Source organism: Parasteatoda tepidariorum, chromosome 6 (assembly GCF_043381705.1).
Source record: "Parasteatoda tepidariorum isolate YZ-2023 chromosome 6, CAS_Ptep_4.0, whole genome shotgun sequence".
Classification (NCBI taxonomy): Eukaryota; Metazoa; Arthropoda; class Arachnida; order Araneae; family Theridiidae; genus Parasteatoda; species Parasteatoda tepidariorum.
The window spans coordinates 72,895,625-72,916,899 of NC_092209.1; the positions used below are offsets into that span (position 1 = coordinate 72,895,625).

Sequence of the window (21,275 nt, forward strand, 5' to 3'; positions counted from 1 at the left end):
TCCAGTAAGAGTTAATTAAGAATTTATGACTGAAAATAAGATGTTTGACTTACCTCGTTGTTTAGATAGCAAAATAAGAGAGACACAATGCCCCCCTGAAATGGAAGGGAAAAATTCAGTGTAAGAGAGAAACTAAATAGGATGAGTTATAATGAGAGAAATGGATAATAACTGTTACCTGTAGACCATCTAACGAGTAAAGAGCTATACTGTAAATTAACAATATGTGGCAATCACCTTTGATTGGGTGGTAACTGAGGAAAAGGAAATGCAAACCGAACAGAGGTATGAGAACCATTGTTGCCTTAACCGCTCTTCTGTAATAGAATTAAAAAAAAGTAGGGGGTTTACTTATTTCTGTATATTATTATGTTAGTGAATATTAAACAATATCTCCCTCACAGTGCTTAGAAGGTTTTTAAATTTAAAACAAAATTAATTTTCTGGATCGATTAAAAAAATAGAACAATGCGATTAGGATGGAACGGAAATGGAACAATTCGCATTTTTTTAACAATTCCAAAAAATTACCAATTTATTTCTAGTGGTAATGGATAGTGGATAATTACTACTAAATTATTAATTAATTTATTAATTACACAGGGTGTCTGAAAAATGAGGAAATGGTTAAGTATCTCAAGAAGACACCAGATAAAAAAAGATTCGATTTTGGGGAGATGGGGATATATTCAAGCATTTGTCTGAATTTGAGAAGGCTATACCATTTTGTCCCGCAGTGGACTGATGGTTAGGACACGATTCCCAGCAGATCACCGAAGTTAAGCATCACTGGCTGCGGTCAGTGTGCGGGAGGGTGACCACTTGGATCAGTTTGCGTATGGACCGAGGGAGTGCGGTATTGGTCCTTATTAAACTGTTCTACCGTAAAGTGCTCGACTTCGTGTGCAGGTCGTCGGGCTACCGAAGCGGGGTTGGCATCCCCTCTGCAGAGGATCAAAATTGTGATGGCATGTCTTCGGATCATCCTCAGGGATGTTTCCCAAACCATCGCCAATAGCCCATTTTGCAGCTCTAGTGCGACGTAAATGTACTACAATTACAACTGAATTTGAGAAAAAATATTAAAATATTATTAACGATATTATTAATTATTTTATGACAAATACCTTAATAATTATTAAAAAAAAATATTTTTCAATTTTGCACAGGTAAAACAACACCGTAAAATACGGTAAAAAGTACCCGCACCCAGGGTTGAAGAACTTTTTATAGTAAAATTTTAGGAACATAAAATCTGATATACCGTCATTTTTATAGAAATATTCACAATAGAATTACCGAAATTATATAAATATTATTGTAAAATTTCCGGTATAAAATTTTACGGTAAAAATTGATTTTCGGGACTCAGGGTGCCAATACTTTTCACCATAATTTGATCTGGAATTTTTCGCTGTGAAGTCTGCTTTCTTCATTTGTTTTTATTAAAAAATAAAGTTCATGAATATGAATGGCGTTATTTCCTCATTTTCCCTACGGAGAGTCTGAAATGCTTCTTTCATATTCATCAAATTTGATGAGAAATGAAGAAAGCAGTTAATAAGCTCATTTACTGTCAAATAATTAGGCTCATTATTTTTACGAACCGCTCTCTGGTATGCAGCTTATTGCACAGCGATAGAATTACTTTTAAGTAGATCGGGTGAAAAGGCGATATGCCCAACATTACGGATCTGTTTTCTTTTGTACAAGAAAATGTTTGTCATCTGCCGTTGAAACGCTAGGATAAAGCGTATTACTGAATGCATACCGTTACAGGATAATCATCGGTTATAAAATTACTGAATTCCATTTTATGAAATTACAGGAATTTGTTTAATTGTTTTAAAACCATTTTCACCGCCCTCTTAGGGGGTCAATCGAGACTTTGTTGTCAATGTGTTTTCATTACACCCCTTCATTTTAAGGTACATTTCTTTGTATTTTAAAATGAAAGAAGAAAGGGAAAAAAGCAAATGAATTTAAAGTGAAGTAAATATCACAGTAAATCTTAAAATAACTTTTCTATTTGCATGAACTATTTTTTTAAAATGTTTTTATTCTAATTTTTTTATTCTTATTCTATATTCAAAAAATTAAAGTTATCGAAAAAAGCAACAACCGATAAATGATACATAAATAAAAATAAATAAATGAAATTCGCTGAAATAGTTTTTTCTTTTTTTTAGCATTGTATGTAAAGGAGATTCGAAATAGAATTTTTCTAGAATAGAACTTTGCAAAACTGAGGTTTGACTTAACGATGATTGACTGCGAAGAATATTAAAATAAAAATGTGTGGCTTTTAAATTGCTTCAATGCGTGATATACTTTTTTTAGTTTGTATTAAATAATTTAGTTAAAAATTACTGCAATGCGATTTCTTTTTATTTTGAAATATCAACGCTTTTTCAATTCCAATTGAAAAGATTTGAGACAATATAATCACATGCCACATCTATAAAATTGCTCAAAAGAGAGTTTTTGATGAAACACACTACGATTTTTACTTAGACAATAAGATGTATTAATATATTATGCTTGCCCTCTTGTGTTAATTCTAGAAACTAGTTAAGTGTCAGAGTAAATAGTAACAGTTTGATAAAAACATGATGATTAGGAAAAAGGAGTGGTTTATTTATTATTATTATATAGAAGAGGAATATTTGAATCTGAATTTAGGTATATACTTCAAATGCGTGATTTGCAGTAAAATTAAAAATAAATAAATAAATAAAAATAAATGTTTAAGGAGAGACAACGGACAAGAAAAGTATAATGAAGTCTAGTGCAGGATATAGTTTTTTTTTATATTTATATTTCATATATTTACACACTATAATTAGGCTTTATTTTATTTAAAACAAAAATTCATTTTACCTAAACTGAGCAGGCTCATCAACTTTACTGGATCGTAGTTTTGTAATTATTATTTGAACAATGTGAACCAAAAACCCAAAATTTACCTAAAATAGAAAATTTTAGAACATTTTAAATAAAATATGTTGAAATATGGTACCTATTAAAAAGTAGGAAAGGGAAATAATTGGAAGCCTAACAAGCAGTTTTATTCTTAAGAAAAGAGTAAATAAACTTTCCAATGAAATCTATTTTGATTTAAAGTTCATTTTATAGATTCTTAATGTCATGCATAATCAGGGAATTAATATAGTCATTTCATTACATGATAGTGGTTCAACCTAATAATTTTCTGACGTTTAATTGCACGATTATTTTTCAACTTAATGCCTATCCTACATTTCATTACATGATATGGGTTCAACCTAATGATTTTCTTTTATTTCATTACATGATTATTCGTCAACTTTATGCCGCTCCTACATTTCATTTCATAATAGTAGTTCAATCTGACGACTTTCCAACGCTTCATTACGCATTAATAGTTCAATTTAGTGCTTTTTAAATTAAGGAACAAACTCTCATGATACTGAAGTTTAATATGTGGATATTAGAATTAAACATTTGAACGATTATTCTGAGAATGAATAAAAAATGGCACACTGAAATACACTTTTTGCAAACATATTCATACAACTTTGGGCGATTTGATCCTGCATTTTAAGATATGGAAATGAGTACTTCAGTAAGACATGATACAACGTGTTGAAAATCATATGAAACATACAATAGCGACTTAACTATAAATAAAAGTTGAAAAATTATTTTAAAATTTCTTCCCATACTTTGGAAATTTATGAAGTTTTACTGTTGAGCACAATGTTTTCGTTTTCTCATTTCAATCTTAGCTATGAAAAAAAGTGAAAAAAAAATAGTGTTTTGTCTCTTTAGACTCCTGATTGAAGTCAAGAATAAAACCTTTTCAGTTATATCTTCTCATTTCTGAATTTTTTTAAGGAGGAAACTTTTTGTTTACAATTTAAAAAAGTCATTAATATAATGACTTTTTAAAATTGTAAACAAAAAGTCGAAAACAACATATTTTAAAAGAAGTTTTTTTTTAAATGATAAAAGAATTAATTTTTATATAGTGCCAACGGCACGCATTTTAAGGGAAATTGCAATTATAAAACAGCTAAAATGATAAATAAGCTTGTTTTTGAAAGCGCTTATAATTTCTTCCTTATAATAGTGAGGTCGTGTTGTATATTTTGTGATATTATTGCTTTTCCCATACAGACTGACTGAATAGAGTATAAAAATACAAGTTTTAAGCCTCTATTTTTTTGAACCTTTTGCTCCAAATTAGTGGCATATATTCTACGAAAAATGCCGGATCTTATGGAAAAAATTTAAAAAATGAATTTTAACTTACATAAGAATTAAAAATAGTTTAAAATCTCCGATCTGTTAAAGTATGCAATGTTTTAGGCAGCAACGATGATGTAGATATATTTTGAAATGGAAGAGATTCAGCGGGTTTTGGCTTTTAAAAATCGGAAATAATTAGTGTATTATAAGGTGGATAACGCATTTTTTCGTTGCATTTTATAATATTATCAGAAAAAAATAAAAATAAAACATGAACGTACACAATTTGTTTGAAGCAACCCCTTCTATAAAAAATGGCAAATCGCTTAAAAAATATGAAATTTTTTGAAGAAAATATGATTTAAAGTTTTCAATAAAAGATTCTTGGTTGATTATTTATATTGGTCATTCGCCATTCCTACCGAAATACCAACAGGTTAACCAACAGTTAAAAATCAATTAGAGTGAAACGAAAAGACATAAGAATGTATCGTGAACTGCGTATTGCTTACGAAACAAGACGGTATATTCTGATCAGTTTTTAAAATTAGTTATAAAGGTTTGCAACAGGTGGCGTTACAGACTAGAGAAAGTATAAAACATTATTTTCTGACGATTCCAACTGAATATTTGCTGAGATGTCTGTTTAACATAAGACAAACTAGGCCGATCTATTGGACAGCATTAGCTATAATTTTATCACTTAAAAGTGTATTTTAATGTTGTTTTTTCTGTTATAAAGTTCTAAGAAAAGTAGTACTTACTTTTTAGAATATTTATGGCATATAAAATGTTATTATTTGTTTCCAGCAAATCTTGTTTCAGGACCAAAATGTGATGAAATACGCTTTAAAAATATTCTACAAAGCGTAAAAAAAGAGGCAAAAAAATAAAATGTATATTTTTTTTGATTATAAAAATGACTAAAAAATTTAATTTAGCTAAATTTATTGAATTTTAAAAAAAAATTTTTTTTTTTAAAATTACATTTATGAGTTTATTTTCTTCTTATTTTCTTTCTTTGTAAAAATCTACTATTGCAATTTTGCAACAATCACATTTTTGCATTTATTCTACAATCTCAAGAGGCAAATTTGTCCTCAGACTACACCACGTTGTTGTTGCAAAGATAGCTTATTTTGAAAACATTGTCTTACAGTTTTATATAATCAGCAGCGCTACATGTTGGCGAATTTTGTTACTAATTTTGAATTTTTGCGAGAATAAATTCTTTGGTTTCCGAAGCAGAACGTAGCTAACCATGCATTTTTATCTCTTTCCATTTTTTTTAAAATTAACCAGTTACTTAATTGATTAATCATTTTTAGATTTTAATTGATTGACTATTTTTCCGTTGTTATTTATCGGATTGAAATTAAAATGCATACCACTAAAGCTATCAGCTTTGGAGTCAGTAGAATCCACTCATACTGATCTGTTGGTACAATCCAGCACCTGTAACATAACTGTAAAATAAGTTATTTCTAAAAAAAAAAAAAAAGAAAAAAAAATCGAATACATGGTAAAATATTCCGAATCAAATAACGGTAAAGAGTACCGGCACTCATATTCCTGTTTTTTTTTTTTTTTTTTAAATGTGAAATCCATTTTTATCGGAACAGAAAATCTGATATACCGCAATTTTTACAGTAATAATTACCATTAAATCATCATCACTCTAATTAAATAAATATTACTATAAAAATAATATTTTACGATAAAAAAGGATTTTACCGATGATGTGCCGCCCTAAGTGGAGGTACTTTATACAGCAATTTGATCCGGAATTTTTTACAGTGTACCCTTATAAATTTATGTGTTACTCACATTTCATCTGCCTTTAAGTGTCGAACGATAGCCCAAATTATTACAGGAATAATGGGACTTCCTAAAGGAGTAAGTAAAAGTAATAAGTTAAATAACATAATGAAATAGAGTAAAAAGTTAATTCATGAATATTAACAAACATATTAACAAACATAATTTTTCATGAATATTAACAAGAAAAAATAGTTTGATGATACACAGTAAAAAAGGAGATAATTGTTAAAAATGTTTTACTCATATTATTATTTATTTATTTTTTAAATTTTACTTTAGTTTTGTATACGTTTGTTCATTAACGTCAGAAGAGATGGATTGTCGATAAATTATTATAGCTTCTACTTGTATCGCAAAGGAGGCGATTTGAACTCTAAACTGTTATTAGGCACTGAGCTCTAAATAAATGTGAGCAATCAAGCTTGCACGGCAAAATATTGACTGAGGATATATTTCCATTTATGATAATATGACGATAAATCCTGCAATCCTTTATTGTCATCCAGCTAAGAGCTCCAAATAAAATTTTATCTCTATGGTAATAGCAGTTAAAAATAAAAAAATAACTTTTAGCAAAATTAAGTTTTAAAAGATATATCAAACGAACTGAGCTGCATAAACATGCATTCAGATATTTTAAATTAGTACAAATATTATTAAAGTTTTCAGCAAATATATTATTTTCTTTAATATTTATGTTAAAAATCTATTTTTTTAAAAATAATATATTAATAAAATATGTTATGTGTTATAAAAAATGGAAAATAATCATTCTTACAACACATAATTATTNTACATATTGTTAATTGATATAATTTTTCCATGTGCAAATCCATTTCGGGCAAATCCGTGGCTAAAATTATGTGCAAAACAGGCAATTCATGTTTCTTTTCTCTATTTCATATTTCTTTCTTAAATAAATATTCATTTTCTAAAATTGTTTATAGTCAACTTCTTTAAATTATCCAGCATAATATTACCTTGCGCACATCCATTTCGGGCCCATCCTTGGTAACTAACAAATCAAACGCACTTCAGCAATGCAGTAAGAACAGCACTTTAAAACAAAAATCCTCTTGTTACGCTCAATTTGCGCTTTTGTTTTCATATTTTGCAATCTGGTAACACTTGTTACGAAAATATATTTTTAAATCATTCCTGAAAAATTTCCCGTTCATGTAAGTACATTTGAATTCGCTACTCGTTATTCTGTTTTTTCCTTTTCTTTTATTTTATTTTCTGTTTTTACGTGTTATTTTTACTTAATGTGTTCTATTTTATTTGTTGTAATTTTTGAAATTTTTTTTTTGAGTACTCCTCACACTATTGTATTAATATATTTTGCTTTGGCTATATTGATACAATATCAGAAAGCACTCTTTTTTGCGGATATAATCGTGTGGGCTGATGAAAAGATTAAATGTTTTACTTTCCGGATTTTTTAAAAGAATTTCATCCTTTTTTTCCCCTCAGTTGCTTGTTATTTTTTTTTATTATTATTTTTCTTTCCCTCCACTCCTTTTTCCTATGTCTGTAATTTTCCTTTGTTTTATCTTCATTTTGAACTATATATATTAACAAGTTACAATTATTGCGACAGTCATGGAAACTCATTACTGAATTCACATGTGACGATACGTGACGTTATCTCACCATGAGACGTAGATGTGACCTATTTACGTCTCAAAATGGTCACAGTGTGACGAGATTGTGTCATATTTACGTTTTAACAGGATCACCGAAGGACGAAAGTGTGCCATATTCACGTTTCAGCTGGATCACGATGTGTCAAAGATGAGACTTATTCACGTCTCAACAGAGTCACGATGTGGAGAAATTGTGATAATTACGTCTCAATAGTCACTGTGGGACTACGTTGAAACATGAGCATGTCATATTCTTGTCAGACGGCGACAGTAATATGTCTCATTGTGTCTCGTGTTGACGTCTGAATGACGTCAAAATGTGACGTCTCCAAAGGCGGACATAGTAACCTTCGATAATTTACGCATCGGCGTCGCAGAGGTCACATGTGACTTTCCAAATGAGTTTCTGTGATTGTCGCATTTTTGCTGCAATCTGGTAACGGTGCTATCTGGGTAAATGTATCTTAAAACTTAATATACTAAAAAGAGCTGATTATTTTTATTTTATTTAAAAAAAACTAATTATTTTTAAAGAACTGTAGACATAAAAACATAAAAAATACTTAATTTTTAAATTAAATAATTTAAAAAAAAGCTAGATATTCCTTTAAAAGAATGAGAATTTTCTAAAAAATTCGACTATTATTATTATTTTTTTTTGAAAAAAGAAACTGGATAAAAGAACAAAGAACAAAAACTCTAAAAGAACAAAGAAAGGAAAAGGCTAATAAATATGTATTTTTAAGCAACACATTTTTGGGAGGACTAGATATTCTTTTTGAAGATCTGGGAATTCTCAGAAGAACTTGATACTCATAAAAAAATTAGATATTTTTCTGAAAATAACTAAATATTTTTAACAGAACTAGACTAATAAATGGGTATTCTTAAAACTATATAATTTTAGAAGGACTATATATTATCTGAAAATTACATTCTCTCGGAAGAACCAGATAATTTTTAGAAGAACTAAATATTCTTAAAATAATTAGACATTCAAATATTAGTAAATACATACCCCATCCAATAGCGTGGAAAATTAGTGTGCTTTTTTGCTCGGCAAAAGCTGCAGCAATCAGTTTGTGAAGATAGAATCCTTCACAAAACATCCACATGTATGTCGTTAATCTGAAATATTTTGTCACTGTGTAAAATATTTTGCATCCAACCTAAAAATGAGAAATTATTTTATCCTATCTTTTTAATTTAGTAACCTAAGAATTTATTAATCATAAAAAAATTGCATCACTAAAATATTTTATTGAAAAAGTATTTTGCTCATGTGAGATCAATCCTAAAAGTTTTTCTCATTTATATATATATAATAAAAAAAACAATATTAAAAAAAAAAAAAACAAAAACAATATCAATTACGATTTACTAGCTTCAAATGGATTTAGAGTTCTTGTCAAAAAAGTAAGTTAAAAATTATTTATATTGCTGTCTTAAATAAATATAAGAGTGAAGAAAGAATAAAATCACTATCCAAATCAATCGAATCACTAACGAGACAAGCGGGATGAAAAAAGATAAAATTAATCTGTTTGATTTTCTGATGGAACAGGGAGATGTTTTTAATATTCAACTTTCAAGTCCGATGTGTTTCATCCGCAAATTGAATAGGTTTTTAATGTTTTCGGTCCTACCTATCTCACAAGCTATATGTCAAATTCTGACAGCATTTTTGTTACTTTCTTTCTCAAATATTAATTTGAGGCCTCCAATGTGCATAGATCTTTTTACTTCATTTTTGACAGTGATTCTAAAAGCAAATGTGATGAGCTGTCCACCGTATCACTAACGCAAATATTTAACTATAATCAAGTTTGAACAGAGGTTATACCAATATTAGAAAATGAAAAATAAATGCTCCTACCTCATTCGATTCGAGAATATTGTCATCTGGGCTCTGAAGTGAATCGACAAGAAAGTAACTTTCGAATACTACCACACATGTGGAGGAAAGTAGAAGGGAGATAAAGAGATTCTTGTGCATGAATATTCGGTACACTCGAAGTTGTCTGAAATAAGAAAAGATGAATGGCAATTAATATTTAGAAGCACAAAAATTATCAAAAATTCCTCATAGTCACAAAGTACAGTCACATCACCACGTAATGTAATGGTTGGGAAGTGTGGTGCGAAGACCGGTTGCTAAATCTGTCTGCACTCTAAAATATTAACATTATGTTAGAGACAATTTCCGACACTCATCTAAGCTCTAACTGCTGAGGGTATACATTATTACGTAATTGCTGGTATGCCATTCTACAATTAAAAATTGCGTTTTTTTTAATAATTTGTATTGTTTACACAGTAAAATATTTCGGATCAAATAAAGACGAAAAGTACTGGTACATTGAGTGCAGCATTTATTAAATCCAATTTATGATCCGATTTTTTGTGTGCAGTTTTATACCGCAATTTTTCAGCACTATTTATTTATTTACAGTGATTCAGAGATTTTATCGTAAATATTTCTATAAAACTCACGGTATACCAGATTTTTGTACATTAAAAAGTACTTGCACACTGAGTGCTGGTGCTTTTTACCGTAATTTGATCTGGATTTTTTTACAGTGCATTGATGACGACGGATCACACCAGAGCAGTTGTCAAGAGATCGGACCAAAAGCTGTTAGGAGTTTATAGAAATAAACATTTTGAAATTGAGAGCAAAATCGATAAAATTTCAACAATAATGAAATGTTTACAATTCAATATTCTATGCTAAGAAGCATTGATACAGCAATTTCATAATGTCCAAAAACTTTGAAAATATCGAAATAGAATAAACTTTCCTAAACTCTTATATATTAAAATCACATAATATTCATTTCATAAGGTAATTTAAATCAAATAAAACCAAATTATTTATCTGTTAGGAAAACAATCGTCTTTTCCTTCACTGTCAAAAATTTCAGACCAAATTACGGTAAAAAGAACCAGCACTCAGGAGGCCGGAACTTTTTACAGTAAAATCTTAGGGAGCAAAAATCTAATATACCGTAATTTTTATGTACAGTAATATTTACTATAAAATCTCTAAATCACATCAATTAAATAATTATCAATGGATGAATAAAAAAAAAATTAAGGATGCTGCCCTCTGGGTTCCAGTACTTTCCACTGCAGTTTGAGTTAGTTTTTTTACAGTGGGGAAACAACTTTTAAACTTCACATCTAGAGGAACTAGTTTTAAATGATTTTAGTCCCTCCTTTGTTCTTATTGACCTCAGTAATGATAAGTCAAAGTATGAATACATTTCTATTCTTTCTCATCAAAATACCAATTTGCGACCCCTATCGTGCGTAGTTCTTCCAGTTTCCTTTCTGAACTTATTTTTAAAATAAATGTTAATGGTGGTAAATACAGAACACCCTGTTTACGAAAAAAAAAATAATGTTTTGCAAGTGTTATTCCTGGTTGCCTCTTCATAAATGTAAAAAAAACAGCTAAAGCAAATTATTCATTCATAAAAATTGGAATAATTTCAACAAGAATAACAAAAATAACATATTTTTTAAAACTGTTGAAAAAAGTACTCACCGGTAGTAAAAGAATATTCCTAAAGCAGGCAACAGAAGTACTATAGATATTCCAAAAGTAATAACATGAGTTTTCAATAATATTTTAATGTCCTAAAATGAATAAAAATTTTTTTTAATTTTGGTAATATTGTTTTCAATACGAGCAAGGAAATAATTCTTACAGAATCAGATGATGCAAATTACAAACAAAGTACTTTTTTCTTGTAACTTGATATCAGTCAATTTTATGAATTTTCTTATTTACATAAAATGTATATGATACCGGCAAAGTATGAAACGCCGGCATTGTATAGAATGCCGGATGCTTTTAGACAAAGTATGAAATGTGAGAATTATTACATACTTTCCCCAGGCATTGTTTTTTTAAGGTCAAGTGCCACTGCCTGGTATACATTTGCCCGGTATACCCTATACTGATGTTTTTTTTAAGGTCAAGTGCCATTGCCCGGTATACCCTACACTGATGTTTCTTCTAATCTATCGTCAGTAAGCATCAAAATATTGAATAAATGTAATTATATCCACGAATAAGTTAATATCAAATCGGATGTAATAAATATTTGGGACATTCACCAAAGTGACTATGTGATTGTCAACATTCACCGGTGAAAGTCAACAACCACCGATTTCGGTCATTCACAGTAACATGCTCATCATTTACATAATAACCTCATCAAGACGTTTATTTCATACTTTGCCGGTTTCTCATTTGGCTTTCTATAGAATGCCTAGGCAATGTGTGAAGTATAAATCATTTCATACTTTGCCGGCTAGTTTTAGTCATTCTATACAATGCCTAGGGATTCTATACAATGCCGGATTTCATACTTTGCCGGTAGCATATTTATATAAAATGATTATAGTAATAAATAAAAATGTCATTTTCTTAATTAATTTTAAATAAGCCCAGGCGGAGGAAGAAAATCTGGTAGAATTACCGTATTGTACGGTAATAACGTTTCTGGTAAAGAAAACGCAATTCTGGTTGATATTTGAATAGATGGTATTCAAACCATTAATTTGGTAATTTTTTCGTTTATATGCCAACGCTTTACTGAAAATTCTGGTTTTTAAAATTATAGTTCTTCTTACCTCACATCTAGTAGAACAAATCTGAAAAGTTCCAAATAAAGTTAACCATTTAGTCTAGATATTAATTTGTTTCTGGTGTATATACTATACACCAGAAACAAATTTATAACTAGACTAAATATAGCACAAGGACTACAAATTTCACTTCAGGCATAAAACTTAATTTAAGATTATTAATGATAAAACAATAAAAAATATTCATTATTCTAATTAAGTATTTTAAATATAGTCTTTCATAGATAATAATGAGCATAATAATGAGCATAATGAGCCTTAAACTATCTTTATAAAGATGGGGTTTCGCTAAAAAAAGGTGGATTATTTAGGGCTCCGTACCCAAAAAAATTGGTTCATGATAAAATTACCAAATTTTACCACATTTACCAAATTTTATCACATATATTATAAAAAAGATATTGTATTGTCAATTTTACCAAAAACATAATCAAAGCATCTCGGTAAAAATTACCGAGATTTTGGTGTTTCCATAGAAGCACGGTAAAATATTCCATATTCTGGTACCATCTTGACGATACTTTTTAACTCAGTGCCTATTTTTAAAGCATAAGCTCGAAATAAAACAACTTTTATTTTTTCAAAGACAGATGTTCTTCAAAGGTGTTCTCGAGAACTATTGGGGTTTCTCTAGCACTTTGAAGAGTGCCTCCAGTCATTACAAAAACAAGAAGTTCAAGCGGAATGAAATTGGAGAATAATTCTTAGCGATAACAAATAGCGTAAAAAAAAAGAAAAATAGTGTAGCGTTGTCTCTACATTAGAAAATCAATTATCCATAAAAGAATTTTCTTTTAGCCGTTTCAAACGATTTTTTGTAAAATTTTTTGTAAGACTCAGAATCTATTTAAAGTCTACAAAGTATATGATTAAATACAAGTTTTGCATTTCTGAAAATTATCATGTTTTAAAAAAGTAAACCATAAAATTATAGTAATACTTAAAACTTGTGGCAACGCTTTTATTTTCTTAAAAATTATATTGAATACGTAGAATTGAATATTTATTTTACACAAAAATGAACATTACGATTTTATTTGTAAGTAAATTAGCTTGTTAAATTTTTTTATGTTTCCCTGAATTCGGGGATTAGAAACAAATGTTTGAATGTTTATTAACATTTGAAGATGAATATCACGGTTGAGCTTGTTAGAAATTCTCTTACTTTTGTAACTTTTCGAACTTTAAGTCTTTCCGTAACATTTTGTAAGGTATTATTATAAAATGAAATTAAAAAAAATGTTTAATACTGTTATTAGATACCTAGAAGTGACGTCATCATAGGGTAAATCGTGGCATTTGTCGATTCAGAAGCCAATCAAGTACGACGCACACGCGTGACGTCGCTTTCAGCATCCAATTAAATCTGATTTAAGTTTCATCGTTAGAAATAATTACTTCATTTCTTCTCAAGTTGCAAGTACCCAATTAATCAGCAGCATTGATTTTTTAAAAGACGCATACTTTCAATAAACATTGAACTATATTACTGAACTTATATCATTATCACTAAACCTGTTAATGTTTCTGTCATAGTTCGAAGCATTTTTTAAATCAAAACTTTTTGCAAGTTTCTTTTTACAAACTGAAAATTTTGCAAAATAATTAAAATTGAAACCATTGATTTACTTTTTAATAAAATATTTTAAACGCTTTATCAATATTGTGAATAAGGCCTAGATATCTTGACTGGTATGATGTTGGGGTCGTGTTCGTGAGAACGTGAGTTCAAATTCCACCGACCTAAGAACCTTCTGTGTTAAATGGTGACTGGTGCACGTTAAATCTGTCGGGGTCACAAAGTACTCCAAATTTCCATTGCAAATCAATACCTCTGGGGGTATTAAATTGGAGATTGATCGTTCTCTGGTTGCAGATCAAAATTACGATCTGTGAATGAATTAATGGATTAAGGTTAAATGGGCTGTGACGTGTAAATAGCCAAGGAGATACTTTTGGCCATAGATGGCGTCACTGAAAAGACAAGAAAAGCACCATCTGCCTTAAAATTCGCTTGATTTCAAACAGGCTTACTGGTATTGGCATGTGGCATAAGTGACAACTACAACAATATATTGTGGATGGAATTTTGTTTCTTTAACCTTTTCTTACCTCACCTCGACCACAAGTAGAGAAATCGCTGTATTCATTTCCTTTGTAGTTTCTAAACCAAGTGGCATTTTCCCAACAAGTTTTAGTTGCATAGTCTACAAAATAAAAATTTACTTTAGCTGCATACATTCATGACATACATTCAATTTGCTTAAAAGTTTCAAAGATTTAGCGAAATAAGCAAAAAATTGTGAAATTAAAATTACTAATCTCCTGACTAAGCTATTGGAACCATATCTAACAGATTGCAACCCTTTGTACCACTGAAATTAGAAATTAGTATGTTATGACATATCATAGCGGTGGCCACAATATAGAGTTTCCGAAATGTCTCTAGATTGGGATGTATATGGTAGTTAGAGCGAAGAATATGTAGAGGAAAAGAAGGTTAGCTTCCATAGACACATAGTAAACGTGTCTCCTAGGGTTGGTACGGTTCCTAAGTATAAAGTAAAAAGCAACATTCAGGGGCATAGCAGTAGAGGCTCTTCTTAAGACAGGTTTACATCCACCTCTCCTTCAACCACTGCTAGGGTTGGGGAGGAGAGGATACGTTTTCTCTTTTTATTTATGGTTTGACTGTTGCAGCATTTTTGCACGACTTATTAAGATCTTTGTTTGAGAATTCATTTATATCAGCCATATCGATAAATATCTGCCAGCACGTTTTGAGGTAAAAAGAAGGAATCAATCAGGAACGGAAACCAGAATGCAGCGCACCCGACAAACAATCGGTTTAGGTAGCATAGATCTTGACTGTCAATTTACTTCATATGTGCATGTGCTAATTCTTAGTACATATGATACCCTTCGAAATCTGAGTAGGTTGTTTTTCCTGTAAGTTACTTTTCTGGTACAGCATGCCATACCGAGAAGTTCCTCGTTACGTATTTGGCGAGCCGAACTTCTCCTTTAGGTCAGAGCATCATACTGCAAACCCGTAGTTCATTGGTCCGAATCCTGCCTACAGACAACGATCATTTTTCGCACACATTTTTCCTCTCCATCACTTTTGAGACTATGCATTTTGTTAAAATATGGGCTTATGCTGTTTTAATTTTGAATACATGGAGCTTTCAAATTCGACTGTTGGAGCTATTTTGATACATTTTTGTCCAATTTTGAGAGGCTATTTTTTTATATCGTGCACACTGCTAAATTTCTATTTGTACAATACTGTAATTTTAATTAAAATCTGTAGGAATTGCGGAAAATCCGCAGTAGCTGTCATCTCTTAATTATCAATTTCAACTCAGCTGCGAATGATATTTGTAATTAAGGAGGTAATTTAAAATTAGGAAAGATATATAGTATAAGTTATGCAGTTTGGTGTTATATATACTTATTGTAGAATGCTTAGAAGTTTAGACACGACCCAAATTTGATCGTTGTTAATGAGAGAAGGATCTGATGACCAAATAAAGGGTCAAAAACTGTTTTCATCAAAAAAATTTGCCCCAAAAAGGCCCCATAAATGACAGGCTTTTTTCTCTTAAAAATACAATGATGTAATAACTGTGGCATTCATCATTTATTAAGATTGCATCTTGAGGGGAAAACAGCATTGCAATTCGATTTAGTATTCGAAGGGCATAGTAAGGGTCAGCTGTGGTCGTACCAGGAAGTGAAATAAGTGTTTGCTTGGGGCCCATTATGAGGGACTGACAGATGTCTGGGTGAAAATCGACTATTTCGACGAAAATTTCGATTTTTTTACTATCTACATTTGAACTTCATTAGCTTCCCAGAACCCTTTATATTTTAATCTCCGATTTTTAGAAATGAAGTCATTTTCGTACGCTGGTAGACGACGCCGATAACGGAAGTAAACCATAGCCACCGAGTAAACTTCCGAAAACGAAATTAAATTTTTTTGTTATGCTTTGAGTATTTTAACCTTTTTTTATTTGAATAAATTATATTTTTAAGAGAAATTGAATTCATTTTCAGAAGCTAATTTTTCTGTTCTCAAAATTTTCCTACATTTCAGAATTCTCCTGCATTTTAAATGCACTGGTTAAATGCATCTTGCATTTTAAATGCATTGGTTAAATGCATCTTGCATTTAAATTGCATTGGTTAATTGCATCTTGCATTTAAAATGCAGAAGGTTGATTTTGAGAAAATTTCCTAATGCTAACACACATTACAATAAAAGTTCAATATAAATTTTTTTTGATATTTTGTATCTAGATTTTATATAATATTAGCGACTTTTTGAACTAAGTATGAATTTTTTACTTTTATTAAGCTTTACCTGAGAATATTTAGAATTTTTCCTTAAAAATTAAGTATTAAACAATACTTTTAGTTATATTTTACTGTTTTCTCGAAATTTTTTTTAAGAATTTTGTTTAAAACACAGGTTAATATTATTTATCTCGAAAAAAAAACATTTCGAAATTTATGCATTACATTTTGTGGTAGAGTTGTATCTAAGCAGAAAAAAAATCATAGTTTATGAGCTCAAATTTGCCCTTATTTTAAAAAAATAATTTATGCATTTTAAATTTTTCTTTAAATTTATAATTTTTGGACCCCTGCTTACCAAAATTAAAATTAAAATTTCAATTGAGCTTTTTTTTAAACAAAATTGTATCGAAATTAGTCGGGCACCTTAAAATATATTGAAAATCAAAAAACTAAACTCAGCGGCGCGACAGCCCTAGAGGGCCAAGGCCTACTGTGCCCATCTCAGTTTTCTTGACCTTGGGCTCTGGGGTGCAGAAGCAGATGTTCCGGTCAGGTGGTCAGCCGAACGCGGAACCCCCAGGTTTAGTTCCCAAGCATGCTTGGTACTCATTTATCGACCCACTGAAGGTGATGATCTCAAATATATTTTTATGTTAATTAACTAGAGAAGACGATATTTTAAGTTACGATATCAGACACAAAAACGTAAGATCTCTGAATAAGCATCCCCCCCCCCGACGAACGACATACGACCTTTTCAAAATTTGATTTCTCAGGAACTATTTGACCAATTTCACTCAAATTTTGTATTTGGCCATTTAAAACTACATTCTTTAAAATTATGTAAAAGTGTATACGTTTCAATTAAATTTTTTTGACTACTTTTGAATAAATTACTAAATATTTACTAAATATTTACTAAATATTTACTGAATATTTACTAAAATTCGTATTTTGCATGGAATTATCTCTTATTATTGTTAATATTTTAATAATGATCGGAAAAGTTTGAATCGTAATCCATGCAAATTTTGACTACTTAAATATTGTAATTCCTAGTGTGAATTTCGAAATTTATATTTAATCACTACAAAGCTAGGAAAAACACATGCAGAATGTGCACATATATTAATTATAAATGCGCAAATGTGCATCTGTGTTTATTATTTGGCAACATTGCCCAAATCTTGCATTATCGACATATCCTGAATTTATTATTTGAAGCTTTTATTGCAAAAATTCATGCATATTTACTTTCTATATTTGTAAAGATATTTGAAACTATGGCTCAATTCATAACCTTATTAAAACTATAGCAAATACGTTACAATTTTTCCGTTTTAATAAATTTGCAGCGTCCCGCAGTGGACTGATCGTTAAGACACGGTTCCCAGCAGATATCCGAAGTCAAGCATCACTGGCTACGGTCAGTGTGCGGGTGGGTGACCACTTGGATCAGTCTGCGTAGGGACCGAGGGNGATGCAGCTCGTCCGACGCACAATCGTTTCAGGTAACATAGATCTTGTCTGTCAATATGCTTCTTATGCGCATGCTATGATTCTCAGTACATACGATACCCTTCGAAATCTGAGCACGTTGTTTTTCCAGTAAGTTACTTTCTTGGTAGAGCATGCCGTACCCAGCAGTTCCTCGTTACTTATTCGGAGAGCTGGACTTCTCCTTTGGTCAGAGCATCTTACTACAAACCTGTAGTTCCTTGGTCCAAATCCTGCTGACAGACAACGAACATTTCTTGCACACATTTTTCCTTCCCATCACATTTTGTTTAAATATAAGCATATGCTGTTTTAATTTTGAATACACGGAGCTTTCAAATTCGACTGTTGGAGCTATTTTGATGCATTTTAGTCCAATTTTGAGAGTTTTTTTTTTTTAAATTGTGTACGCTGCTAAATTTCTATTTGTACAACACTGTCATTTTAATTAAAATCCGTAGAAATTACAGAAAATCCGCAGTAGCTGTCATCTCTTAATTATCAATTACAACTTAGCTGTGAATGATATTTGTAATTAAGGAGGTAATTTAAAATTAGGAAAGATATATAGTATAAGTGATGTAGTTTGGTGTTATATCTACTTATTGTAGAATGCTTAGAAGTTTAGACACGACCCAAATTTGATCGTTGTTAATAAGAGAAGGATCTGATGATCAAATAAAGGGTCAAAAACTGTTTTCATTTTAAAAAATTGCCCCCAAAAGGCCCCATAAATAACAGGCTTTTTTCTCTTAAAAATACAATGATGTAATAACTGTGGCATTTATCATTTATTAAGATTGCATCTTGAGGGGAAAACAGCATTGCAATTTGACTTAGTATTCGAAGGGCATAGTAAGGGTCAGCTGTGGTCGTACCAGGAAGTAAAATAAGTGTTTGCTTGGGGCCCATTATGAGGGACTGGCTGATGTCTGGGTGAAAATCGACTATTTCGACGAAAATTCCGATTTTTTTTACTATCTACATTTGAACATCAGTTCATTAGCTTCCCGAAACCCTTTATATCTTTTCTCTCCGAGTTTTAGAAATGACGTCATTTTCGCATCCGGGTAGACGAAACCGATAACGGAAGTAAACTCCCGAAAACGAAACTATTTTTTTTTTGCTTTGAATATTTAAATTTTTTTTATTTCAATAAATTATATTTTTAAGAGAAATAGAATTCATTTTCAGAAACTAATTTTTGAATTATGAATTTTTTTTTTGTTCTCAAAATTTTCCTACATTTCAGAATTCTCTTGCATTTTAAATGCAGAAGGTTGATTTTGAGAAATTTTTTTTTTATGCTAACACACATTATAATAAAAGTTCAATTTAAAATTCTTTGATATTTTGTATCCAGATTTCATGTAATATTGGCGACGTTTTGAACTAAGTATAAATTTTTTATTTTTACTAAGATTTAATTGAGAATGTTTAGAATTTTTCTTCAAAAATTCAATGTTAATGTTATTTTCATATAATTTATTTAGTTCTAATTCATTGTTTTTTTGAAAATGTGTCAAAAGATAATAAGATAAAAAGATAAGACATAAAATTTTTGTCAAAAACACAGGTAATCACATTATTTATCTAGAAAAAAAAACATTTCGAAATTAATGCATTACAATTTGTGGTAGAGCTGTTACTGGACAGGAAAAAATTGTAGTTCTTGAGCTCAAGTCACTATCGCTAAATTCATTACTTTATTAAAACTAAAACAAATCCGTTATAACTTTTTCTAATAAATTTGCAGCAATTTTAAACAATATTATGTTTTAAAATTTAGCCTTGTTCTTAACAGTTAGATATTCTGCTTTTAATGCATAAATATAGAATAATATGAAATAAATAGAAATTTTAGTTTATCGGGGTAGATTAACTTTCGTTTAATTGAAACTATATTAAATTTCTAGAAATTAAAAAAAAACATAATGATTCCAAATTTAGCAATGTTTTTATCACATTAATAGGTATTAAATAAATATAACGTAATCTAAAATAATTCGTAGTATAAAGGTTATAAATTTGTTGAGATTAATCTTATCTTTTAATATCCATGGTCTGTTATAAACGTATATATATGATATTGATTAGGCAGTTATTTGTGGAATGTGCTTTGCTCTCCAATAAAGGATTGTTTACGTATTCCTGTGTCTGCAATACTATAGATTCAATTTAATCGGACAACAGATGAAAGGGTTTAACTATTGATCTTGTGAACTATTGGCTGAAGGAAACTTACTGCAGCCAATTTTAATAAATGACTGCTATGCTATGCTATTGTGCGAAAAAGTGAAACTAAAGATTGTTATTAATACATGTGAAAAAATAGTGTTGGGAATTTGCTAATTTTAAAAAAATTTAAAATGATTGAATATTTTATATAAAATAATTTAAAATCAGAATTGTCGAAAAATCTGGTGTATTTGAATTATCGATGTGTTGTATGATTGCTGAAATTAGAGTCATTTTGCTTTGAAATAGACTGCTATTGGTATTCAGTCATGACTAAATGAAATGCTTACAACTACAGCGAGAGTAAATGATTTAATATAAATGAGTTAATTTTAACTGTTTTAGTAAGAATTTATAATATTAGAAACAGAAGTTCACTGTAAAAAAAATTCCGTTTCGACAGTTTATTATTCCGTTTTTTTTTTTAAAATTTCAACCTTCGCAGCAAGTTAAAAAATGGATACTTAAACTTCACGAAACTTTCTTCGTCTCTGACGAAATCATTACCTGATTCATGCTCCGAGCAAAAATTTCATCAAAGTGACGAAATAACTGTCGTCATTTCTTAAAGGAAACAAATTTCGTCAAAATTAAAGAAATATTTCGATGTTCTACTTTTTTCTTCCAAAAAGGGCCTCGTAGCTCCTAATGTATCTCCCTTTTCTAATTATCACTTCGCGTGCACAGTATAAGTGGAGCAATGTCACTTATACAACACAAGAAGGTCACATAGAACAGAGAGAAAATATATAAATAGAACAGAGAGACATAGACTTATGCCCGAAGCGGGGTTCTAACCCGTGATCATCCTGGTTCGAGTCGTACTCCATGACCACAATGCAAGTCGATTGGCTTGTTCTGTCACTATATTTTCAATTG

At 30.1% G+C, this 21,275-nt stretch overlaps 1 protein-coding gene across 2 annotated transcripts in view; it reads right to left on the reverse strand.

Annotated features, from left to right (window-relative positions):
* LOC107439434 (calcitonin receptor) overlaps positions 1-21,275 on the reverse strand; it is a 60,464-nt gene that overhangs the window by 4,973 nt on the left and 34,216 nt on the right. For both annotated transcript variants that reach the window (XM_043039961.2, XM_043039960.2), the window contains 9 exons: positions 14,469-14,563; positions 11,248-11,339; positions 9,574-9,718; positions 8,716-8,866; positions 6,058-6,118; positions 5,619-5,685; positions 2,881-2,966; positions 179-317; positions 54-95 (listed from right to left, as the gene is read on the reverse strand). In XM_043039961.2, the coding sequence (XP_042895895.1) occupies positions 54-95; positions 179-317; positions 2,881-2,966; positions 5,619-5,685; positions 6,058-6,118; positions 8,716-8,866; positions 9,574-9,718; positions 11,248-11,339; positions 14,469-14,563 (878 nt within the window). The remainder of the gene's footprint in view (positions 1-53; positions 96-178; positions 318-2,880; positions 2,967-5,618; positions 5,686-6,057; positions 6,119-8,715; positions 8,867-9,573; positions 9,719-11,247; positions 11,340-14,468; positions 14,564-21,275) is intronic.